Source organism: Notolabrus celidotus, chromosome 10 (genome assembly GCF_009762535.1).
Source record: "Notolabrus celidotus isolate fNotCel1 chromosome 10, fNotCel1.pri, whole genome shotgun sequence".
Classification (NCBI taxonomy): Eukaryota; Metazoa; Chordata; class Actinopteri; order Labriformes; family Labridae; genus Notolabrus; species Notolabrus celidotus.
Genome location: NC_048281.1, coordinates 27,842,079 through 27,868,669, shown reverse-complemented (window position 1 = coordinate 27,868,669; position 26,591 = coordinate 27,842,079). Strand labels below are relative to the sequence as shown.

Here is a 26,591-nt window from a genome sequence, read left to right as displayed (position 1 = left end):
CTGTGTGCACACCGTCTGCACATTTTGTACTCTGCATGGTGGCATTTAAAGTGCATGATACAAGGCTTGGCAAAATGTAGCAGAAATGTGGCAGAAAGCTTGTGTCAAGGACACACAGCAGGCTGGAGTGGAAATTTCAACATGTACCTTTCATCCCACAGGACCTCTGTGGTGCTCTGAGTCGACCTGACAGCACGGTACCAGCTCAATAATTAATGGAAACTTCAATTAAAGATGGGCATGAGAAGTTCATGCTCTGTTTTAGCAGGTAAGATGTAACAATAAAACTTAAAACAGTTATACAAACATTTGGTGACTGGCTTATTCAGAGCCTTCCTGGATTTGATCTGAATTTTATTTTATTTTAACCGTCTTAAGAAATTTATTTTAAAATAATTGTATTCCTTTAGAGTTCTTTTTGGGGAATTTTATCTTTTAAAATGTTTTATTTCTTTATTTTGACTTGTTTGTTTTTATTAACTGCCTGTTTTATTTTTCTGCCCATGCAAAGCACTTTTTAACTCTTTTTTTTTTTTTTTTTTTTTTTTTTTTTTTTTAATTTTTTTTTTAAAAGTGCTCTACAAATAAATAGTAGAATTATTATTATTATTGTTGGGATTCATCTTATTGCAGTGACAGTCAGTCATGCCTTGTGTCCCACCATGCTTTGCACTGGACAGAATGACTGTTTTTTAAGCTTGTTGTTGATGGTTACTGGTTACTGGTCCAAATTCGCATCAATTTCAAGATCCTGGTCCTCACCTTTTAAGGCCCTCCATAACCTCGCTCCTCCATACCTCTCTGAACTTCTCCACATCAACACACCCGGCCTCACTCTCAGGTCTTCTTCTTCCATTCACCTCACTACACCACCCGCCTGCTTAACCCCCATGGGGTCCAGAGCCTTCAGCCGGTCTGCCCCCCACCTCTGGAACTCCCTCCCACCATGCATCCGTAACATCGACTCCCTTTCCATTTTCAAACCACATCTGAAAACACTTTAAACTGTCATATTCACTCTGATTACACCTCTTCACTGCACTTTATCTGATCTTGTTGATTTTATTTGTATTCATGAATTACACTGTATCATGCCTTGTTGATTTTATCTGCCTAATTTTTTTAATTATATTTTTTTGTATTTTGCCCTGTATGGTGACCTAGAGTGCTGAGAAAGGTGCCTTTAAATAAAATGCATTATTATTATTATTATTATTATTATTATTTTACATCTTGCAAATGTCACTTAGGCTTATGATATGTTGTTAATGTTAGCATTGGGAGCTTTTTGATATGGTGTCAATGAACCAAACCTTTCCCTGTCTCTGAAGAACTTATAATTTATTAATGTTTTTATTTCTAGAAAGTTCTCGTATACCTGCGACATTTATTACCATAACGTTGTTAAACAACAGATATAAAGAATAAAAACTCCTAAATTAGGGGGAAGCCTAATATAATGTGATGCAGCACTTTTGAGGACCTTCCATGGTTACCGTGGAGACGGCCGCGCGCCCCCGCTGGTGCTGTTGATGTGATTGCAGCCTGCGCGCTCCCGCTCCTCTCCCACACGATCCAACCATCACACCCGGAAAAACAGCTGATGTACTGGACAGGACGAGACGTGGCAGATACAGGGAACCCCTCCTCTCGTAAGTGATTCAGTGTGTGTTTTAAATCTGCTGCTGCCCTCGTCGAGTGTGTGAGTGAACCTCTAACATCCAGCTGTTCTTCTCTGAGGATGCTGCAGACTGACGCTTAATGCTGCTGCTGCTCGCTAGCTTGTTCCTCCAGGAAGTGGACTGATTCTCATCCTCCCGTGTAGGCCTTGACTGAATACTGTCGTGCATTTGATAATCAATCACGTAGCAAGGTTGTCACATGTCATATTAGCCTTATTTAGGACCTGGGTTAGCTCACATGTTTAAATACATGCTCTGTTAGGCTTGTTTTTGCTCCATGTAGCAGCTTAGCTCCCAACCGTTTCCATAGTAACCTTGGCTCAGTCGATGTCATTCATTCAGATTTTGTAATCTCGATATGGATGCATCACCTGATTGACATCAACTCTTGTGACAGACATTTGCAGTCATATGCTGCAGCAGATTTCAGTGTGTGTAAAGGAGGCTGAGCAGCAGGTTCCTAATGTTGTTTTTATTCATCCAGCCCACAGAAGCCTGGAAGGCCACAGTGGGTAAGACACTGGGGTCCCTTTACATTTCAAATGCTCCTGCAGCCTGTTGCACCAGCTGTGTGTAAGTTGTGTCCTAAGTCAGGGTGTAAAGTCCACACTAAACCATATGTTGAAACTAGTTAGTTTGTAACTTAAAGGGATATTTCTGTTTTTTTTAAGTGGGGTCGTATAAGTTACAGTACACAATCAATCAATCAATCAATCTTTATTTGTATAGCGCCAAATCACAACAAACGTTATCTCAAGACGCTTTTACAAACATAGGAGGTCTAGACCACTCTATGTCAAATTATGAACAGAGACCCAACTTCAAGACAGGGTAAGACTCAGTCTGACCCCACCTTAATCCATCATGAGCATTGCACATCGCAGTATTTAGCTAATTACAGTGGTGAGGAAAAACTTCCTTTTAACAGGCAGAAAGCTCTAGCAGAACCAGACTCATGTTAGACAGCCATCATGCCTCGACCAAGTTGGGTCTTGAAAGAGGGATAGAGGAGAGTAAGAGAGAGAGGGAGCGGTGATAGTGTTGAGACGAGCAGTAGAAGCTGTTGCCGCTGGAGTCCAGCACGTCCACAGCAGGAGTCCAGAACGTCCACAGCAGGAGTCCAGAACGTCCGCAGCAGGACGCCTACGGCAGCTTAGAGGAATCTAGGAGACACTGGAGCTCAGGGACTCCAGAAAGGTCTATGGTTAGTAACTTTACACTATTGCTCCTGTTAGCCACAATGCATGCCGGTCAGCTCTTCCCCTTTAATGAGAAAATTCCCAGAGGACCGGCAGGTAAGCTAGGCTATTTTCTCTGCGGACGGGGCCTCCTGTTTCACGTAATTTCGCCAAAGTTAAGGAAATATGGTCCAGGCACTCATCACGGTGCAAATGCATGCACCAGTAAAAAAAATTGGAGCTATTCAGTATTGTTTTGGCAGTATTTTCGGATGGACCTCGCAGACCGGTGTTCTTCCGCTGCATGAGCACGGATACACGCCGATCAGCTGTTTGGATCAACAAGCACGTTGCAGGATCAGGTAGCAGTATCTGTCTTTAGAGTGAATTAAACTCACTTTTCTGCTAATTTAAAAGATGGGATGTACCTGTCTTTATCCTGGCTGTTCAAACAAGCACACTTCCTGTAAGGCAGGGAACTCTGCATGATGAGTGATGCAGACTGGAGCCGTATGTGAGCCGTGGTATCCTCTGATTCAGAAAGGTCCTGAAGTATTGTTGTCACTAAGTCCCTCTCCCAACAGCAGAAGCTCTCTGGGTTCGTTGGCATGGGCTCACAGTTTACACACCGGCACCACCAGGTAACGTTGGATCTCTCCTGCTCACTCGTTAGCACAGAACTTTCTCCCCTCTCTTCTTCGTTGGTACGTTGGGTCTGCATCTGGAGTTCTTCCTCTGCAAACTCTGGTTCACAGAGGTATCCTCTTGTACCACAGTAAACGGCATGTCATCGTCGCTGTCAGAATCACTCATTTCTGCAGTTTGTAGTTTTTGTTCTTAAAAGTGTCTGCGAAAAATGCTACGTGCTTGTTGATCCAAACAGCTGATCGGCGTGTATCTGTGCTCATGCAGCGGAAGAACACCGGTCTGCGAGGTGCGTCTGAAAATACTGCCAAAACCAAAGGGGGTTTCTGACGGCAAACTGAATAGTTCAATTGTTTTTTTACTGGTGCATGCATTTGCACCGTGATGAGTGCCTTGACCATATTTTCTTAACTTTGGCGAAATTACGCGAAATAGGCGGCCTCGTCCACAGAGAAAATAGCTTAGCTTGCATGCTGGTCCTCTGGGAATTTTCTCATCAAAGGGGAAGAGCTCACCGACACGCATTGTGGCTAGCAGGAGCAATAGTGTACTGTAACTCATATGACCCCACTTCAAAAAAACTAAAATATCCCTTTAAGTTGTGTCGTTGTTTGGTTGCAACACGGAGACATAAGGTTCATCTTAACTAGTAGACAGTAACGTCCAAACTAACCAAAACATTGTTGCAGATATGACGTGTACACTTCCAGGAGCAAATCAGAGGCAAGCATTGTCTTTCGTGCCTAATCGTCTATGAACTGACCAACAGCTGCAACAAACTACAATAAGGTGATAACTATAGCCTAAATCAGCCCTATTCAATTAGCAGCCTGTGGGCAACATGCAGCCCGAAAGCAACCCTTGAGTGGTCCGAAAGCAACTGTTATGTAAAATTTAAAGAAGCAGTATTTCAGCCAAGCGGCAACCTGCGGTCTCAAACTATGAAGCCCATGCCGAAGTGTTATAAACTGCAATTCATTGAGAATCCGCTTGAGGCTGTCTGCAGAAACACCGGAAACCACATAGACATGAATGGGAAAAAGACGATCTTTGCAGCATTAATAAACATGTTTACAGCCTGGTTTAAAAAACGGCTCGGCCCTATGTAGCTTATTTCTCTATCGGCACACACTGTACGGGGGTGAATTTTTTTCTAATGTGACGGTTCAGAAGTTATTAAGATTACGAGTTTTTGCCCAAATAAGGACATGACTGACTTGACTCCCGGTCAGGTACACATAGCTGTTGGCTAGGAGGCTCAAAGCCCGCCTCTTTACGTCACACTCTGCCTGGTTGAGTTCCGCATTTCAAATATGGCTGCCGCCGCCATTTTGGCTTCGAAACAGCGCTCAGGAACAGAAACTACGTCCATATTTTATACAGTCTATGATTTCAGCAAAGGTTTAGTTAAAGTACTGCTCTTTTGTTGTGTTTATGCCCTTTTGGATGTGGCACTACGTTAATAAACATCCAGTGTGTTTGTTATCTTATCTATTTGTTTTTCTTTTAAATGGTTAACTTTGCTCACTGTCTGCTAAAAATGTCCGGTCCAGCTCGTGTCCTTTGTCTGAAAATCTGGCCCAACCAAATATTTAATTGAATAGCCCTGGCCGGCCTAAAGCCTTAATCTACGGTGTGTGTATAATAACAGTGACATCGAGTGGTAAAATGATCAACTACAACATACAGTATGTTAATACTCAGGAGCGCAAATCTTGGTCATCATATTTTTCCAAAGGATGTAATCTCTCTCCGATGTAATATAGCTGGGAGAACCCTCTGTATCTCCTCATCCTCCAAATCATCCCACCTTTCAAAACGACGCACCATAGCAGCCGATGTACTCTACGGAGGACTTTACACTTACTAGGAGCTAAGTGTAAGAATTAAGATGCAACTTAGGCTGACGTTGGAATTATCTCAGCTGGTGCAACGCTCAAAATGTTAGTAGAGTGTAAACTCCATCCTAAATGAGGAATTGCGTTCAAACTAGGCTACGTTTGAGCTTACACAAAGCTGGTGCAACAGGCTGCTGGTGTTTTATCTTGTCAGCAGGATAAGCACAATTAGTTAGTATTTTGATTCAGTAGGATGTCAACAATGCTTGAGATCTTATACTGAGAAATAATTCTGACATGCTGACAAAACTGAAATCTGGCCCCCATTAAAAAAAAAAAAAAAAAACATCAGATAATTATTAGAATTATTAACGTGTTTTATAAAGTAGGTGTATGTATGTTTTTTTGTGTATTTTTGGAATAGTCAGTGCTAAGTGCTTGAACATAGGGGAGACCAGGTATGGATGTAACTTTGGGAGAGATGTGACACCATTACTTCACCAATCAGGGATAACACAGGAGTCACATGATCATTTTAGTCTTCACCCCAAGCGGCAAACTCCGGTCTCAAACGATGAAGCCAAGGCGGAAGTGATATAAACTGCAATACATCGAAAATCCGCTTGAGGCTGGCTGCAGAAACACCAGAAACCACATAGATATGAATGGTAAAAAGACGATCTTTGCAGCATTAATAAACATGTTTACAGCCTGGTTCAAAAAACGGCTTCGCCCTACAACGCTAATCTCTCTAATGGCACACACTGTACAGGGGGGTGAATTTTTTTCTAACGTGATTGTTAAGAAGATATTAAGATTATGAGTTTTGCCCAAATAAGGACATGACTGACGTGACTCCCGGTCGGGAACACACAGCCATTGGCTAAGAGACTCACACTACGTCACACTCTGCCTAGTTGAGTTCCGCATTACCAATATGGCTGCTGCCGTCGATTTGCTTCAAAACAGCTCTCAGGAACAGATGGGTGACGTCACGGATACTACGTCCATATTTTATACAGTCTATGCTTCACCCACTGTTGGAGCTATTTACATTGTTTCATATATTGTTATTTCATTTAAGGTCATTCTAGGATTAACTTTGATGCCTTCGGTGTTATTAATATATCGTGTTACTCATTTGTAGGTTGATAGTTTTGCACCAAGTGACGTGTATATAGATGGGCAGGTAAGATAGGAGGGGGGACACCGGGGAAGGTGAATGGTTTGATAGTAGTGTCGTACTCACAACCAATCAGGACAATGTAGCAGGGGCTGCTCTCAACCAATCAGGAAGGAGGGTCAGAGTAGCTTTGATAGGTCTGTTATAACGGGAGCGAGGGGAATCATAACAGTGCTGGATACATAGGCATTGGAAAACAGAGTTTTCACTATAATCTCAAAATTCTTAAATGATGAATGTCTATGGGTGACTGTCACGATTGTGACTTTTTCTCCAGACACAGCAGAAAAAAAGTAATGATTATACCCCATTCCTACCAACAGCAGCTTTAACTTAATAATATGACACATTTTTTAAGTTTTGATGAATTCAGCTTTAAATTAAAAGAAAGATTGCATCAAAAAGGAAGGTTGCAATGTCCTTATCCTTTTCAGGAAAAAGAACAAACATCTTTTAGGGACTGATTTGAGAGTCAATGCCTACATTTCTCACTTCTGGCAACAGTATGAGAGTTTATTGAGTGTTGCCCACATCAAACAAACTTTTTGTTTGTTGTAATTAACACGATACAGCGAGAGTTCACTCCTGACGATTAAAACTTCAGAAAAGAAAGTTAGCACACTTCAACAAATACTCACAGTTACAATTAATCTGCTCGGCGATCGCATCCCGCCTGTAAGAAACATGTCCTCTCTCCAAATGGGAAAGTAATTGCAGTCTTTGCCACCTATACCTCCCACATAATAGCACTTAGACCCTGCAATTTTAGTTTCACTCTTCCTCACGTCTCCATCTGCATATGTTAAGTGTAGCAATTACACAGGGAAATTGCTTCTAACTACATGGGGTTTGGAGGATGGACAGTTTCTTTTCTTGGTAAGAGCATAAAAAGGAAACAGGGGATGATGATATTACATTGTTCCATCTGTGTTCACTTTCTCACTGAGCGGTTCTGTTCTCATGTGAGGGTAATTTTGTGTCTTTTTTTCAACAATTTAAAAGATGTACACATTTTTGCACTGTTTGTCGAGATGTCACCTGGGAACAAAACGTTCTTAGTTGAGTTCTGGAGGTGCAAGGAGCAAAATATAGCATGTTCAAGACACTAATGTGCTGCTGACACTGTGACGCTTGGTTGAAATAGGGGAGCTCACTTGCTGTGAAATATTTCATTGGAGACTTGAAGGAATTTACTTTCACCATTGTCCTACATGCTGATTTATTTTGTCAGCAGAGCCAAACAGACTTTGCCTTGCTTCATTTAATAAGTATAATATTTGTTGTTGTATAGAATATCACTTTCATATAACAACATGCTGACATGAGACAAAAAAATATAAACGGGTGTCCACTCCTTTTTAGATTTTTAATGTTTGTCTGTTTCCTAAATGAGCAGCAACATCTACTCATCTTTTATTATTATTATTATTATTATTATTATTATTATTATTATTATTATTATTATTACTTACTCATTATTATTATTACTTACTCATTATTATTTTATTATTTTTTAATTATTATTATCATTGTTTATTGTGCAAGAAACATGCTTTACAAGAAGAGGGTGACAAAGTGAAAGTAGATAGAATAACAAATAAATAAGGCACAAATAAACAGAAAAAACAGAAAAACAACAACAAAGTGATAATCATAATAATAATAATAATACTAAGAGGAAAACAAAAGGCAAAAACAAACAAAAAAATAATTATAATGTTTATAAAAAATAGAGCAGAAATAACCCATAGAAAGAAGCAATCAGAGAAGGAAAAAAAAGTAAAGTAAATAAATATATTATATTAATAATGATAATGAAATACACTACTAGTCAGAAGTTTGGACACACCTTCTCATTCAATGTTTTTTATTTATTTTAATTATTTTCCACATTGTAGATTAATACTGAAGACATCCTAAACTATGAAATAATATGGTTTTGCCATAATCTGGATTACAACAGTAGTCAAATAGGGCTATCCATTGTGTACTAACCCTACCTCTGAACAACACAACTGATGGTAAGTCATTCTACAAATGAACTCTTGACAAGGCTGACCTGTTCATTCAAAACCATTCCAGGAGACCACTTCATGAAGCAGACTGAGAGAATACCAAGAGTGTGCAAAGCTGTCATGAAGGAAAAAGGGGGCTACTTTACAGAATCTAAAATATAAAACAGATTCTGCTTTGTTTAACACTTTTTTGTTAATTAAATAATTCCATATATGTTCTTTCATAGTTTTAATGTCTTCAGTGTTAATCTACAAAGTTGAAAATGATTGAAATAAATACAAACCCTTGAATGAGAAAGTGTTTTCAAACTTTTGACTGGTAGTGTATGCAACTGAAAAGATTGAGCTAAAAGAAAGATACTTATTTGTATCTTTTGTTTCTCTCACTCTTTTCAGTTGCTTATGTTTCTGAGCTAATCCATTAAATTAAGTTTCAATGATACTGTTCTTGAAGGATTAGTCCATCCAATTTTCTGCACATGCAATATCTCATGCTCTTATCTAGCCATGCAGATAGTTTTTGATATGTGCATTCAGGCATCTGTGTCTGATTTAAGTGCCTCTCCTCCAGTATGACTGAGGTCAATGGAATTAAGTTTGTGGTCCTCAGAGCTTTGACAAACATCCCAACTCTTTGGAATATGGTGTGTAGTCCCTGAGTTCTATTCTGAAGATGATATTTTCAATGGAGCACCGGACACAGTACTGGTATGGTGTCAAAGATAGTGTAAACACAGTATGAATGAACATTTCCCAAAGAATGAACATGCTAGTACATAGTTTGTGAAAATGTGATGTCACTCTTTTTTTACTGCTCTTATTGCTGCTACCATTCACTGACTGCTGCTGCTGCTGCAGGACCTCCAGGCCTGTAGGACTTTCTCCTTCTTGCATCTCTAGTCTCTCTCTCTGGTTGGTCCCTCCACCCCTCTGTGACCTGGGGATGAACGCACCAATGAGGAGCCTCACAGTGAGTCCCCCCCCCCTGGTCCACCTCCACCCCCATCTTCTTCTTCCTCCACTACACCTCAGTCACCACTCACTCACTCACTCACCCACAGAGTGTGTCGCATATATGCCTTGATGTCAGACGTGGTGGGCATTCCTGTCTCTATGAGCGTACTGTAGATGTGGGTAGTGTATTGTATACCATATAAGCCATGATGTTGACTAACTGTTGTGTGTTATTTACAGGGTATGCCTGATCGCATGTTATGTGCAGTGCTGGAGCAATTTCAGCTTTACTTTTCCCTTTGGTATGTGCGCTTTGTCTCCATTCAGAGTGTCATTTCTTCTTGTGTTCCTTATGTTGAAACAGCCTGTACACTTTTATTTTTGTGCATACATACACGCACAAACATAAACACACACACAGATACTCACACACACAAACAAAAACAGTTAGGGTTAATATAGCTCTGACTGTAAACAGGTTAACTTTACCTTCTACCAATGGATTGATTAGCCAAGGTGTTAGTTTATCTAATTATGGATATTAGTAACGGACCGTCGGACATTAAGAATTCATATTCTCCCCCGCTGTGTGTCTAATCTTTAGAAATAAAAGCAATGCATTCCTGTGACAGGCTGAGTTATTATTTGAGGGGCACAGTGTTAGCTTGGTCACTATCTGCAGCAGGTGTGCTTTATGAACCAACTCTCCCTACCTCCATGCATCTGCCTCAGTTTCATTGATGATTTTTACCCCCGGTGTGTGTTAGTGTTAAAGACACAACTGAGGGATGTCTGTTAATATTTGACGTTTGCAGTGTTTGCCGCCATTACCGTAAACAGCTCTGCGTTTTCAGCTTGATTTGTTCCAGTTTGGTGATGCATCAGACACATTTAGTAAGTTTTGATCAACTCCTTGTTGAAAGATGCAGATGCATTTCAAAGTGCCGTGAACTGACTGTCAAGTGCATTCAGGGACCGTCGTAAAAGTGCAATACAGCCCTTATATTGTGTTCCGGACATTTTTATTTGAATCAAGAGAATCAAAATATCTTCATAGTGCTCACATCAAGAATGCAGCGAGAGGCAAAATTATTTAACTTAAGATACTACACAAGCAAAAGTGTTAAAAGAGTGAAATGTTGATTATTTGAACACAATCTTTTTATTTTTCGTCGACTAAAACTAGACTAAAACTATAAAGGGCTGAAAAGACTAAAATGTTAATAAAACTATCAGACATTTTCCTCTAAAGACTAAAACTAAGATAGGGGGTGAGATTTGTGCCACTAGAAACTGAAATTGAATAATAATATTAAATTTGAAATTAATGTTTTGAAACTGAATTTATTTGATTTGAAATTGTATTTAACCTACTTGAAAATTCAACTCTCTATTTTCCTTAAATTAAAAAATAGAAAATTGAATTTCAGTTCGCCAAAATTCAGATTCAGTTTTACAATTCAATTTCAGTTTCTAGTGGCACAAATCTCACCCCATACTAAGGATAAATCTAAAATAGCTGCCAAAATGAACACTGATACAGTGAACCATGGTGGTGTGACTCCTCCAACTTTTCTTCCCTGTATTTTAGTTTAGCTTTGCTAACTAAATCTACCAAAAATATCTATATCCAGTATCTAACCTAAATCTATCAGTATCAGTAATTTGCTGATAGTGAGTATCAATCATGGTGCCTGTTTCATCTTATGTTAATCTGAGGACAGAGTGTTAGCTTGCTAGCCATAATGCTGGACAGTAAGTAACATTAGCCTAGCTAACTTTTCAACTTTATTCTTCATCTTTGCTGACGGAATATAAATGATATGAGAATTAAAAATGGAAGGAAATTATGAATAATTTAATGACAGTACCAAACTTTCCCCACTCTTATTGCTGCCTAACACACCTTTACACAACAAGACTTTACCATTTTGTTTTTGCTTTATTTTCTCAAATTACATTGAATCTTCAAACGTTTAGTTGACCCAGGAGTGTCCCAGCCAAACGTTTTTGTAAACTGATATTGTAATTCTTGCTCTTGGTACTGGGCAAAGGTGACCTGTAATTTTGTTGGTGCTATATTAACCCACATTGGTTCAGAGAGTTTCACCTCAAACATTACAACACCTCAATCCTCCACACACTTTGCATCTGGTTGTACATCTTATCTTATCTTCTACTGGTTCCTTGGTGTTCAGTATAAAGAAGATCACATGTGATCTTTTCAAACGGTAAGTTTTGGCAGCTGCTCCGATTAGCTGTTCAGATACACTTGTTTTGTGTTCCATGTGTGCTACGTTGTGTATCACAGTGGCCATCGAACAATGTGACACATGTTTAATTTTAAAGCTCTTAGCTCTGGCAGTTCAAGTCAGGGTAGTTTCTTTCTTTAGTACAAAACAAAGTATAAAAGCCTAATGCTAGATGTTTTACAGACAGAAGCCACTATTGATACACGGTTTATCTGATAGTTGAAACGTTGGTTAACATGAGCTTTTAACAGTTTTTCAATTATTTTGTTTATTGGAAAATACATAGGTAGAGGTAGAGCTGCATTAAGTACATATTAAATGTATTGATTTTAATATTAACCCACATGGTGGATTCAAAAAACTAGTACTGCCCCTGCCCAGACTTGGATGTAGCCAGAGTGTTCTCCTCTTGCTCCTTGAGCTTTAGTCACTGTGTGGTTGGCTTCCCTCTCTCTCTGTCAGATCCACTCTCTGTATAGCACGGCAAGCCCCAGCATGCTGAAGAGGAAACAGAGCTCACGGGTCGAGGCCCAGCCCATGACGGACTTTGGGCCGGATGAGACCCTTGCAGACAGCGCTGACATCTTCTGGATCAACAAACCAGTGAGTGGACTAGCATGTGTGTCAGGGTTGACTTACCACAATGAAACCATGCTGTTATATCTGTTCAACCTAATCCAGATATTTAATCCAGATAATACTTTGTTGATGGTCTTTCAGATATGATGCTAAAAATATGGTAAAACAAATGATGAAGCCTGCAAAGAATATAAAAAAACATCATATCCCTTCAGCATGTTCTCTTTTCTTTTTGCAGTGGGTTCATTCTCTTCTAAGGGCCTGTGCCATCATCAGTGTCATCTCTGTGTGTATGAACACCCCCAAGACATTTGAACACTACCCTCCATTGCAGTATGTGACGTTCACACTGGACACACTGCTCATGTTCCTCTACACCGCTGAGATGATCGCCAAAATGCACATCAGAGGAATCATCAAGGTAAACATTGACAGAGATATATGGTCATAAGAAGCATTGAAATGAAGAAAAACGAAGCACAGAGTACTTACAGAAACTTTTAGAAATGAACTCTCAGTCTGTATTGTTGTTTATGATAAGACATTGTTAGCTGACATACAGTTAGCATAACATTGGCTTGGAATATATGGTTAGTGACTCCACTGTTACCAAGAAAATTTAGCCTGACAAGTAATAAGTATGTTTACGAATGTATATGTTTCCCAATCCAATGACTAAGACACAAAGGAAAGACATAAAACTAAAATCCTAGCTAACATAAGATTAGCAATATTTTTTTTTATTCCTATTTTGTTGTGTAACACTTAAAAACAGATTTGATAATGCAAGAGAAAACTTTGATAACATGTAACATTGGCACTAAACCACTTTCTAGCTAGCACACCAATGGCGTACAGTTAGCATGGAACATAACATAACAACTTATAGCTAGGAATTCAGCCTAGCTAATACTAATAGCTTATAAAACAACATATTTGATTACTCAAAGTAGGGACGTAACAATCAAGCGGCACCTCTGGTCTAAAAATATGAGTCAATGCGGAAGTGTTAAAAGCTGCAGTTCATCGAGGATCCGCTTGAGGCTGGTTCCGGAAGTACCGGAAGTCACATACACATGAATGGGGAAAAGACGATCTTTGCAGCATTAATAAACATGTTTACAGCCTGGTACAAAAGATGAGTGTAGTCTGAATAGCACATTTCTCGATGTCCTCTCACTGTGAGGGGGGTGAATTTTTTTCTAATTCGGCAATTTCGAAGATATTGAGATTACTAGTCTTCCAATGAGAGGCACAGCTGCCTGTGGGAACACTGCAGCTGTTGGCTAGGAGGCTCAAAGCCCGCCTCTTTACGTCACACTGGCTCGACAGAAGCAATATAGCTGCCGCAGTCGATTGGTCTCAAAACAGCTCTACAGAAACAGATGGGTGACGTCACGGATACTACGTCCATATTTTTTACAGTCTATGGTAACAATGCACTCAACCCACGATTTGATTCAAATCCCGATTTTTGGTTCACGATTTGATTCAAATCCCGATTTTTGGTTCACGATACTATTCACTCATGATTCTCTAACAATTTTCAAGGAAACTGGATTGAACTCAAAATTGAAATAACTATTTTATTTCAATTCTCAGATATGGACGGTTGCAATATATTTTTTCTCTCTTATATTTCTTTGTAAACAAAGTAATCCTTTTTCAGTTTTTAGGTGTGTTGTAACTCAAATAAAACCACTGCACACTTTTTATCAGCACCTTGCAACAAAACTAAAAATGACCGCAAAAAAAAAACTTGCTGGAAAATTTCAGAACAATTATAGAGAAATGGAAAGTGAACAATTCTCCCATGAAAGTATTACATATTAAAACAAATAAGGTCAATCTCTTTAAATTAGGGATGTAAATTTCAAGTATTCTCCTTGATCGATCTTTGGGAATGTTAACGATCAATTATTGGTTAATCATTAACATGTCAAAAAGAATGCCAATTGCGTTATTTCCCCCTAAATCAAATTGTCCTTCATGACACAATGTATATAACTGACTGTATTAAACAGCTAAGGATCATATTGAGGTGTTCCCAGAAGTTCCCTCTCAGTTGGTACACTCTGCACAACACATGAGGGGATTGCGCCCTCATAGGATGAACCTGAAAAACAGCAATGAACAGCGTTTGAGCTTCTCTCACACTGTCATGTCAGAAGAACTGTGACTGTGACACACTGTTTTCACATTAAACTGAACACTAAATGGAGCAATGTCATTTAAGGCAGTTTTGTGATACCTTGTAAGTTGACGCAGGAAACCACATAATTACCATCATCTCAGGCAACCCTTCTCAAAGGTATGGCCCTTTTGTGTAAAGTCTGATCTTCATCATAATCTAAATTCAACCTTACTTGTTTTGATGATCAGCAAATTCGGATGAATCAACACTATTCATATTCAAGGTAGACAGATAATGTGCTATAGAACCTTCCAGGAACAGACAGCTGGTGGATGAAAGGAGCGTAATTACAGCCATAAAAAGAGTGGACGGCTTAATTGGCAAATCACGGATAACAAGCAGGGAGGCACTGGAGGACACAGAATAAAAATCATCAGTACAATAAAACCTAGAACATTCTTTCTTTTTGTGCTTCCTCTAGTCCTTTAAAGCAGAAAATACCCATATTTCTGGCTACAAGGGAAATAACTTGCTTGCTGTTTTCATTTTTCTGTATTCTCAGGTCAAAATTCAGCTCGTATAAACAATGAGTCACACAGTTAAAGTTCAAGATTTCAAAATGTGGGGTAATTTGCATTTTAAAGTGAATGACAGTTGATATGCTCAACATGTCTCAACCCTCACTGAGTGACACCTGAAAGTCACACTTTTGAGCTAGAGGATAAAAGTGCTAGCGGGAAACAAAACGATCCACACAGCGTGTTAAAATTACATCTCATGCCTGTTGTCAGTGTGTAACAAACATGGTGTTATCTTCAGAGTGTTTCAGAACACACCCTCCCATTTGCAGCCTTTCTTCCTGTGGAAGACTGACCCCCTAAGAGCTTTTTACAGACTCTCTCTGTCTCTGTAAGTGGTAATTAAGTATGCCCATTTCTGCTGGCCCCATGACATTTTAGTTTGTTCACACTTCAGGGCCTTAATCATTTTTGCCTTATCATGTTGAAAACAGGGCTGTGTAAATATTATGGTCTGTCTTTCAGAGTGTGAAGATGTGTGTTTGTTGTCTGCCTTGTATATCGCCATTCTTTTACTTTTTCAAACAAAGGCTTTCCGTCCCATAAAAGCTTTCCACGCCCGATTGTTTGTCAATATGGACAACTATTAGAGCAATAAAGACTGGCAGTATTAAATCCTATAAAAACATTACATTGTGCTTTGTTATTGTTGGCTGGCTACTCTGCAAAGTAAGCATACAGATAATATTTACACTCAGTTATATGTGTATTTTTGTGTTTATATGTCTTGCTAATGCTCTTTTTTATTATAACTTCTTTCATGATGTTTTGTTTTGCTTGTGTTTGTTTGTTTTGTATGTCAGAGGGATTCATGAAAAGCGACTTGCTTTATTTTTCTTTAAACATTTTGGAAACGAGTTGCGTCGACCAAGGATGAAGGATTTCATTGTAAACCAAGTCCAGAGCCTTCTCGTGAATGACAATCATTTTATTTTAAGTTATATTTTTGGCCTTTATTTTATAGGACAGCTGAAGAGAAACAGGAAATGTTGGGAGTAGAGAGTGGGGGAAGACATGCAGGAGATGGTCGACCGGCCGGGAATCGAACCGGCGACCCCTGCGACGAGGACTGTAGCCTCTGTATGTGGGGCGCTTGGACCACTAGGCCACCAGCGCCCCAAATCACAATCATTTTGACTGAATTATAAAACTAGTGTCAAATGGGGATGTGGGGATTACTGTTTCACTATTAACCGTGCTTAAAAGTATCACAGTTAATCTAATCGTGAAGGCTCTGCTACACCAAGTTTTTCTAATGTCTCTGTCAAAAGCGCAACTTGTAAATGAAAACAGAGTGACACCTGTGCGGAGTTTCTCCGTCATCTAAAAGTGTGAGGCAGCGTCCTCCGCCCATTTTCGTAACGCCCCATATCCCGTCAGAGTCAGATAGTGTTTTCATGAAGACCACTGTTTTCATTTTTAACTGCAACATTACAACGACTTGTTGGCAGCGTTTTAACAAATCAGTCCAGTGCAGCAGAAAAGGCGCTGTCAAAACGGCACATGAAGAAGAAGAGGGACTAAATAAACACTCTGCAGAGTGCGTCTCGTTTATTCTCTACACCTGTGTCCGAAAATAAAACGTAACGTGTAATAATCGGGATAAGCGTGAAAGCGTGATTATATCTCTCACAATAATCGTAGCACCAAAATCTCGAATCGTTGCATCCCTAGTAGGGCTGTCAAAATTGCTCCAAAATGACATTTAAGTATTCCCTCTAAAAAAAACCCAAAGGTTCGAACCATTCGAATATCTATATTTGCGCATTATGTCAATAACAGGTGGACAAACTAATACAAGGAGACATAACTACTTGTATAGGTATTTTTATTTCAGATTTAACATGCCTAAAACATACCAAGTAAATGACCTAATGGCCTATACCGTAACACTTTTAAGACTTAAGACAGATTAACATTAATTGAAGTTAAAGTTAAAAACGAAAAAATAGTCCACTTGCATTCTTGGCGCTTGTATAAAAAACAAGAGAGGAAAAACTGCATTTTATCCCAGTGTCACTGATTGGCTCTTTTAGTCCACTGTCAATGTAGGGTCTTAGGCCTGACAGGTTATTTGCTAAAAACACAAGACAGTTCACATGTGAAGAGGCCAGTGCCGATCTCTTTTTATTCACTATGTTCCCAGCGGAGGAAAAGACGTGTTCAGAGCGCACTGAGAATCCAGCGTCGGAAAGATTTCTCTCTACCATCTGCTTCATGCCCTGCATGTGCGACTCCTGTGACCTGTCCCTGACCCGTCATGCAGTGCGCCCACTCGCAAAGCAGCCGCCGATGTGTTTTTTTTTCCACAGTCAAATATTGATTTTCACAATCGAATCTCCTTTATTTTTAATATTCAAATATATATTTGAATGTAGAATATTCGTTGACAGCCCTAATCCCTATTATCAAATAAGTTTGCTGATAGAAATATTCTGATATCCAGTGCATCTCAAACCCCTCTTCTCTTTGCACAGGGGGATAACTCCTATGTCAAGGACCGCTGGTGTATGTTTGATGGATTCATGGTGTTTTTCATCTGGGTGTCCCTGGTACTGCAGGTACAACACAATACCCTGTTTTTCCTGCAATAACACAATGACACAACCTCCCCTGAAAGTTTCTGCATGGCTCCACATTAAGAGTGAAGAACATCTACTCTAATTAAGTTCCTTGACGATCCATTTCTCCTCGTCTCAGGTGTTTGAAATAGCAGGGCTTGTGGATCAGATGTCACCGTGGGGAATGTTGAGAATCCCGCGAGCTCTCATTATGATCCGGGCCTTCAGGATCTACTTCCGCTTTGAGCTCCCTCGCTCACGCATCACCAACATCCTGAAGTAAAAAAAAAATCATTATCAGCTTCTCTGTTCAACACAGTCCCGATAAGGAATCATTAGTTGAACATGCACAAATACATCAATCTTAGTTCTGCTGTTCTTCCCTCCTCTGCTCCGCAGGCGATCAGGGGAACAGATCTGGAGTGTCTCCATCTTCCTGCTGTTTTTCCTCCTTCTCTATGGAATTCTGGGTGTTCAGATGTTTGGAACGTTCAACCATCACTGTGTTACCAACGATACACAGAAAGGGTAAGAACAAAGAACATACTTTGTATCCCTTTACACAGCTCTGTTGATGCTCTGAGCAGTGTAATTGAATGTATATTATCTAGCTTGTTAATTAGCATCTTTATATACTTTAATGGAGGCTTTAATGCAGTCCGTTTTATGTCCTCTGAAGCAATAATGGCTAACATAGCAGTTATAGGAAGCTACACAATGCATCAATTTTAGTATACAGTGTATGGACCAGTGCCAACACCACTGGTTCTCATATAAACAGGCACATGTCCTTAAATGAATCCAGCCACTCATTGAATGTGTGTAACACTTGCTGTAAAACCTCAAATGGAAACAAAACAAACCCTACTTTTGTTACTGACAATATGCTGCACGATGAATTGCAATTTTTGTAATGTGACAGTTTAAATTCATTCCAAATTGAAGCAAATAGTATCAACAAATCCACAACGCACTGAATATCTGTAGCAGTGTGATGTTTTTTTATAGAGTTTACACTTCATATTCCAGCCAGAGATGGGACCTCATCCAGTGTTTCATAGAAATACTACAGCTTTGGCAACTTGTTCCTCTTTAAATAAACGTTATATGAGGGAATCTGCTTGCATTAGTTGTTCAGAAGAAAAAAAACAACTCTTATGGTAAATATTTAATGTCAGACTTATACAAATCTGGTCCTTGACGCATTTTACTGTGCTATTAGTAAGCCAGCTGTTTGGGGGATTGGAACTGTGTCCTCCCTCCTGAAAACAGAATCCTCACCCTGCATGATACCATTGCAGTATACTGATTGTGAAAGCCCATTGTTCACATTCAGTTTCAAAAGGTGTGTGTGTAGCAGAAAGGTAAAAACTTCACCCTGATATTTGTCTACCTCTGCTACTTCTTCCATAAGATACACAGCAATTTGGTCACACATTGTACAGTAAGTGTAGAGTCTGTTTGTCTACCACAATCTGACAGCATTTCATCACTTCTGATCAGGTGGGTGTGACTGTCGAACCAGCAGCCTCGCACATGACACTGTCTTTTGATAAGGAGCAGAACCTGACCTCTGTGTTGGTCGAGGCAGATGGCTGTCTAACATGAGTCTGGTTCTGTTCGAGGTTTCTGCCTGTTAAAGGGAAGTTTTTCCTTGCCGCTGTAACTAGCTAAATACTGTGAGGTGCAATGCTCATGGTGGATTAAGATAATAATACATTTTATTTATGGGCGCGTTTCAGTACATTCAAGGTCACCTTACAAATGTAACAATAATAAAAACACACCTAATTTAAAAAACACTCAATAAAACAAACAATATACAATATGAAAAGAACACAAGGGTGAAATGCAATATAAAAGGTACATGTGAGTTGTTTACAGAGAATTGTAAAGAGGTGGGTTTTGAGTTGGGATTTGAAATTTGGAACAGAGTCTAAGTTACGGATGGTTAGTGGTAAGGAGTTCCAGAGACTAGGGGCTGCACGGCTGAATGCTCGAGATCCCATGGTGGTTAAGCAATCATGGGGTACAGTGAGGTGCATGGAGGAAGATGAGATAAGACTGAGTCTTGTCGTGTCGTGGTGTTGGTTCTCTGTTAATAATTTAACATAGAGTATGGTCTAGACCGGCTATGTTTGTAAAAGCGTCTTGAGATAACGTTTGTTGTGATTTGGTGCTATACAAATAAAGATTGATTGATTGATTGATGTCCAATACTCTACTTTGTCCAGTTTGGTCTGGATTAAATTGTTTCATTGTAGAATATTAAGCAGTAGGGATGTACATTTTAGTATTTTCCGTGATCGATTTTTGGAAATGTTAACAATCAATTATCGATTAATTGATTAAAAAAACATTAATATTCTTACGTCAAAAACAATGCCAAATACGTTGTTTTCCCCCTACTTGTATTTTCTACAGCAACATAATGCAAATAACTGACAGTGTTGACTACGGGTATATGTTTGACACGCAGAATATCAACGATCAGGCTCATTAAAATATTCTACGCAGACATAATCTTATAAAGTGAAGGCTGGGATTACTAACAGGAACGTTCTTCAGACTCACAGTGTCCAGTTTTCTGTTTACTCGTTCTTATTGAGAAAAATAATCATGTGTATTCGATCAGGTGTCAACCGGGAGCGCAACCGGGTCATAATCAGTCCAGCGTCAGAAAAGCTCAGACGGCTCTGATGTTGCTGGTCTGCAAACATAGCGCACTAACATTTCCCACCTGTCTGTTACCTTTGTATCCAAAGGTGGGGAAATGTCCTGTTTAAAGTTGTCAACCTTCGTGTCCGTGTCGTTGTTGGCAGCAGTTTTGTATTGATCCTCTTTTAAAAAGCGCACGTGGAGACCTGACGTGCAGCCGCAGCCCCCAGCTGAGCGTCTCCGCTGTGCGCAACACCTTTAAACAGCTGATTCACATCCACACATGCTTTAAACTTACAACACCTCACTGATAGCTGAGTGTAATATGAGACCACGTGATGTTTGTTCCACATGACGGAGAATTGATAACAAAAATGCGTGTTTCGAGTAATTTCTTAACAATCAATTAATCGATAATCGATTAATTGTGGTCATGCCTATTAAGCAGTCAATCTTCGAGTTTGAGCACATAGAAGGGAACTCATTGCTTCTATATTGTTTTTAAAACACGTGAAAAAATTCAACTACTGTTATTACTGAACTTACAAACCCACCTCTCTTTTTACTGTGTACAAAGAAATCCCTAACAAAGTGAAAAAACTGTATCTTGGGGTTGAAAATCTACATGAATCCCTTGGTACTAGTACCCCAGGGATGTGGGTGATCTAAAGGTGCGCAGTCTTTACACATTTACATACAAAATGAATTTAAATTTAAAGCCATTTATGAAGATTGTAAATCAAATCATCCAGTTAAGGCTGATGATAACATGATACACCACACAGCCTCCTCTTTGAGACTAAAGATAAGACCATAATGGTTAAAGCCCCAGGCTGCAGGGAGAGCTTACACTAATTATAATAATTAAAGTTTCCTACACTGTCAAGCCTTTATATTAAGTTCACTTCTGCTCATCAGCTCTCCATCTATCTCTCCTTACTGATTATGTGTCTTAGCACCTTGGAGACAGAGCATACATTGACCATTAGCAGGAGGAAAGATACAGCAGCACAGAGCATCCTCACATTTAAAGCCCTGTGGTCTCGCTCTGACATCATTCCAGAAGTAGCATGGCAGCTGCTCATCTCATTTGTTTGCTCCTGTGCTCCTTTTCCCTAAATCCCTTTTATAAGTATATGCTGCTGCTGCTACTGGGGAATTTTTGAAATATGTCACACAAGGACTGATGTGTCTAATCTCCATCGGCCATATGCCCTTGGCACAAAGTCAAAGCTCCCATGCTTGTCACACACAAGGGATTTGATAGGAATTAGGGAAAAATAGAAGAGGTGACATTTTGTGATATGGATATTAGATGAAAATGGTATTGGATTTGTGAACAAAGCAGGGTCTCCACTTCTGGATATCAGTGTTTCTGCAGTTGACCTCAACGATATTTAAGTCCATTGCATGAATCACATGCATATATCTGTGTAGCATGAGTTACATTTACGGTCTTGGAGGGTGAAGATTCCGCTTTGTGCATTTATTCAAAGCCACAGGTTGCCTCTCTGGGTTTGAGTGTTTCTCTAAATCTGAAATCTTCTTTGAAAATGATACATGAGACAAACTTACTGATTTGAAGCTCCTGTAGGGAGTTTTTTTTTTTTTACATGGTTATGAAACAGATGTAAAGTAGTGATGATGCTTCTTTATGTCAAACAAAAGCAAAGCAGACAATTAGCAACAGCACTGACAATTTCTCAATAGATTTTATATTCCTGTCATCCCTGCTGTAGGGAAGGTGTCACAGGATGTGACAAACAGCATGCCGAACAAACAGCCTTTTGTGACATCTTTAAAGTTATATTTTTTGGGGCTTTTACACCTTTATTTATAGAGGCGAGGACAGTGGATAGTGTAGGAAACTTGGAGAGAGTGGGGGAATGACATGCAGGAAAGAGGCCGCAGGCTGGATTTGAACCCGGGTCACCCAGTACATGGGTGCCCAAGTTAACCATTAGGTTAGGTCTGCGTCCCTTTTGTGGATTTTTTAATGGAAAGAATTCTTTGAGAGTTCATAATAAAGCAGTAGGAGATTTACTTAAATTTTGTTTTACAAAACACTTTTTCAGCATGTACAGCACAAGATCAATGAAGAGATAAGTTCCTCAGAGGAGCTTTCATTTTATTAGTTATTTCTTTAAATGTGATACTTTTATTTTAAAGCTCCTGTGAGGAGTTTTTAGCTGGTCACGAAACAGCCTGAAAATAATATTGATGTCTCTTTATGGGCTACTAAAACAGAATAAATCCCAGCAAGAAGATTGATAATGTTATTATTATTTTTTTTTAATACTTGTAAATGTTGCGGGGGTTGGGGGTCGAAAAATATTACATTTTCCGATGCAAAGCTTTATGGTGGGTAATATTTTGGACTGTGACTTTTCAATACAGGTAACAAAGTGCTTCACAGTGGGCAATAAAAACAAAAAGAAGTACAAAGCAAAATGAAGTGATAAAAGAATGAAGGGAAATAAAAACTTAAAAACATACAAACTTATAAAACAGACCCTTAAAGCTAGGGTTGGTAATCAGATTTACATACACTTTTTGTCATACTGGTTAAAATGATCTTTATGTCCTGATGGCAATCAATACATGATGTGTTCCTAAAAAAGAGTGAAAAAAAACTGCTATCTACAGCCGGAGTAAACCTGGGAAAACACTAACCAATCACCGTTTTTTGGCTCCCCAAATTTTAAACCAATCAAATCCCCTCCAGCCGTTCTGCCCTCCTCCTGCGCGTACATTTCCCCGGCGTGAACTCCTCCGAGTCCCCGTCTGCTGCCTCTACTTCCCCTGTCTCTATTTACTGCCCCTCTCGCTCGTCCTCGGGCCTGTCCCCTCTGACCCGATGAGGTGCTTTGCTCAGGACTGTAGTCCGGATCAGAGTCTAAAAAGCTCTCACCAACAAGCAGAATAATTAATGACGTTCAGTAAGTCCTACAGAAAATATATATTTATTGTAGCGTCCGTCCGGACGCTGTAGTGATGACGAGCTGATTCGTGAACACGTTGAGCTTTAATAACCGGTCACTGTCGGCCGTGATCACGCCAACCAACAAAGCAACAATCAATGTTTGAATGAATGAAGAACTTCTCCTCCTGTTAACAAACAGTAGAGCTGTTACAGTATTATATGTGTTATAACTTAACTCCTGATATCGTGTCACTGGTACAACTGGATAATGCTAGCATGATAGTTGTGAGTACTAACAGCAGCCATGTTTGTTTGTGTTTTTAACTTTCACTATGATAATGTTTTGGTGAGGACCGGTTTTGAATCAGTCACCATCATATGGTCGAGAATCAGCGGCGCTCGTGCATGTGAGCGGGGGGGGCGTCGTTTTGGAGGAGCTCCGAGGGAGGAGGGGAGGGGTTAGACGGAGTCATGAGGAAAAGCTACATTCAAATTCATGCTGGTTTTCCGAGACTACCAACCCTAGCTTTAAAATCAGAGCTCAAATTAAATAAAATCACACAATAAAAGCTTTCCTGTAAAGATGTGTCTTGAGTAATGAAAAGAGAGCATAACATTTTTTTTTTACAAGATACTCAACAAAGAGTTAACCCTTTATCCACAGGGGGTGCAAAAATCAACATTAACTTAAAGTTCCTTACAGGAGCTTTAAAAAGAGCTTTTAACTGTTTTATGGAAGAAAATTCATTTTAAACCATTTTAATTAGTTTGCTTCTAAAATTGATGAAGGACTTTGTAAAATGTCATAATTGAATTGATAATTCATATGCTGAACCCTCATGTTCTGTGAACTATGAGTCAACAAGAGGTGTTTGTTAGAAAAGGTGGGCTGAGCTTGTTAACAGAACCTCACAGCTTCATTTATGCTTCAAAAACGATTCTGTTGTGGTCACATTACTAATGCACCGAGAAAAAAAAAGCATTAAAAATTATGTCTTATCACAAATATGTTTTGTTTTTTCATGTCAGACTCACCAGAATAATAATGGCACATTATTACTGGACATTTGGTCTTTCATTTGAGGCTTCATTTATCACCTCCTTGTCATCAGGAGACATGATTTCTTCGGTGAGACACAGTGGTATTATAAAACCCAGCATAATTAGCTTTATCAGGATTCATCGCTACGCCTCTGGTTGCCCTTTGTGATGGTGCAATAAATTATCCCCTCTGATCCTGTACCCCTTAATAAACAATTTGGATGAATGTCTGGGCAGCCAATTTATAGGCATTAATTTTCATTAGAGGAATCAAGCAGCTCCTGGAATAACACCTGTGGCTAAAAGACAGGGAGACAGGGAAGATGGGGGAGGGGCAGTGTGGATGGATAATCTGTTCATGCACACACAAAAGCAATATTCTTTTAATTCCATACAGTGTGCTGTTACTCTGCACATTTTTTATTGAACAACAGAATTTTGTTAGCTTTTACTTTTTTGATTCACAGACATTTATTTGACCTTTTTCTAATTACACCTTAGGTGTAGTTTGGAAACACCTTCTCATTCAAGGGTTTGTATTTATTTTAATTCTTTTCAACACTGTAGATTAATACTGAAGACATCAAAACTATGAAAGAACATATGTGGAATTATTTGATTAATAAAAAAGTGTTAAACAAAGCAGAATATGTTTTATATTTCAGATTCTGTAAAGTAGCCCCCTTTTTCCTTCATGACAGCTTTGCACACTCTTGGTATTCTCTCAGTCTGCTTCATGAAGTGGTCTCCTGGAATGGTTTCTAATTAACATGAGTCTTGTCAAGAGTTCATTTGTAGAATGAACTTGCCTTCTTAATGTGTTAGAGACCATCAGTTGTGTTGTTCAGAGGTAGGGTTAGAACACAATGGATAGCCCTATTTGACTACTGTTGTAATCCAGATTATGGCAAAACCATATTATTTCATAGTTTAGGATGTCTTCAGTATTAATCTACAATGTTGAAAATAACTAAAATAAATAAAAAACATTGAATGAGAAAGTGTGTCCAAACTTTTGACTGGTAGTGTATATTGAATATTTTATTATTTGATATATTTTTATACTTAATTTTTATTTATACACTTTTAGAACTAAGTTTCTTGAAGTTTTCTTGTCACAGAAATTTCCTCTTCATTCCTTCCGGCCAATCAGTGAACACCTCTCTTCTTTTTGGTGTTTGACTCTCATGCCTGATTGCCTCTAAACATAAGTTTCTAAGGCATGTAATCTATCAGGGTGAACACAACCCTGACACAAACCAGCGGGTAGAACCCTCTGCTTCTCTTCATCCTCCAAATTATCCCATCTTTCAAAAAGATGTGCCATGACAACCGGTATTTTACGGAGGGCTTTACACCGACTCAGTGCTCTGTGTAAGATTTAAGTTGTCACTTATGCTCATGTTGAAACTATCTCAGCTGGTGCAACGCCTAAAGCGCTAGTAGAGTGTAAACTCTGACCTAAATTAGAAATAACATTCAAAGTAGGCTATGTTTGAACTTTTGCATGGCTGGTGCAACCCAGTGCTGAATCTGATTCTGACTGAACATTAAAAAATAAATCACCCTTTGACATGCCGTGGTAAAAAAAAAAAATGTTTTCCCTCTTATTTTTTCTGTAATAATTCCTGTTACAACATGTTGCATGAATAGTCCTTAATGCTCTTTTTTTCTGTTTTCAGCAATGTGTCTTGGAACAGCCTGGCCATCCCAGACACCCATTGTTCCCCTGATGGAGAGGGCTACCAGTGTCCTCTGGGCTTCAAATGCATGGACCTGGAGGAGCTGGGCCTCAGTCGACAGGAGCTCGGTTATAGCGGCTTCAATGAACTGGGTACAGTGAATGCTATTCCCGGACACAAACACATCACTCTGAAGTCCCCTGAGGGGCTTTACATTCAAAAAACAATCTTATCCCTTGCTGTGTCACGTCACTATTATATGTTGTTGTACTTATGTGAAAAGAAAACATGTAAAAAGAACATGTTTTTCTCTTCACCATAAAGGTGTATCGTCTTCCTTTTACAAATCTCAGGAACATTCTGTAGTGAGAAAGTGAGAGCTGAAAGAGCCTTGCGTATAACAGCTTTTAGTGTAAAGCTGTGGCATTCAGCAGCATCCTGCACGCTTATCAGCTGAACAGTGCTCAAATCCAGTGTCAGTGCACAGTGCAGTGTCCCTAATCCGCAGATAGCTGTGAAGGAGAACGAGAGCTTCAAGGTAAACAGTGCTTTAGAGGACATTACATACTTGAATTTGGCGTTGTCATTGCAACAGGCAACATGAATCCTTTCCATATGAATGGATTAGATCATCATGTTTTCCTTCTCCCTTCCTTAATGAGTTTATGGAGGATTCAGGAGCACAATT

At 39.3% G+C, this 26,591-nt stretch overlaps 1 protein-coding gene across 3 annotated transcripts in view; it reads left to right on the top strand.

The window, feature by feature from the left end:
* Positions 1-26,591, top strand: part of nalcn (sodium leak channel, non-selective) — a 122,737-nt gene that overhangs the window by 1,432 nt on the left and 94,714 nt on the right. For 2 of the 3 annotated variants that reach the window (XM_034693891.1, XM_034693890.1), the window contains 10 exons: positions 162-268; positions 1,471-1,652; positions 9,400-9,511; positions 9,736-9,797; positions 12,210-12,350; positions 12,565-12,747; positions 17,516-17,599; positions 17,739-17,878; positions 17,999-18,127; positions 25,904-26,055. In XM_034693891.1, coding sequence (XP_034549782.1) covers positions 9,756-9,797; positions 12,210-12,350; positions 12,565-12,747; positions 17,516-17,599; positions 17,739-17,878; positions 17,999-18,127; positions 25,904-26,055 — 871 coding nt within the window. In that variant the 5' untranslated portion in view covers positions 162-268; positions 1,471-1,652; positions 9,400-9,511; positions 9,736-9,755. The remainder of the gene's footprint in view (positions 1-161; positions 269-1,470; positions 1,653-9,399; positions 9,512-9,735; positions 9,798-12,209; positions 12,351-12,564; positions 12,748-17,515; positions 17,600-17,738; positions 17,879-17,998; positions 18,128-25,903; positions 26,056-26,591) is intronic. The other variant, XM_034693892.1, reaches the window with a different exon arrangement.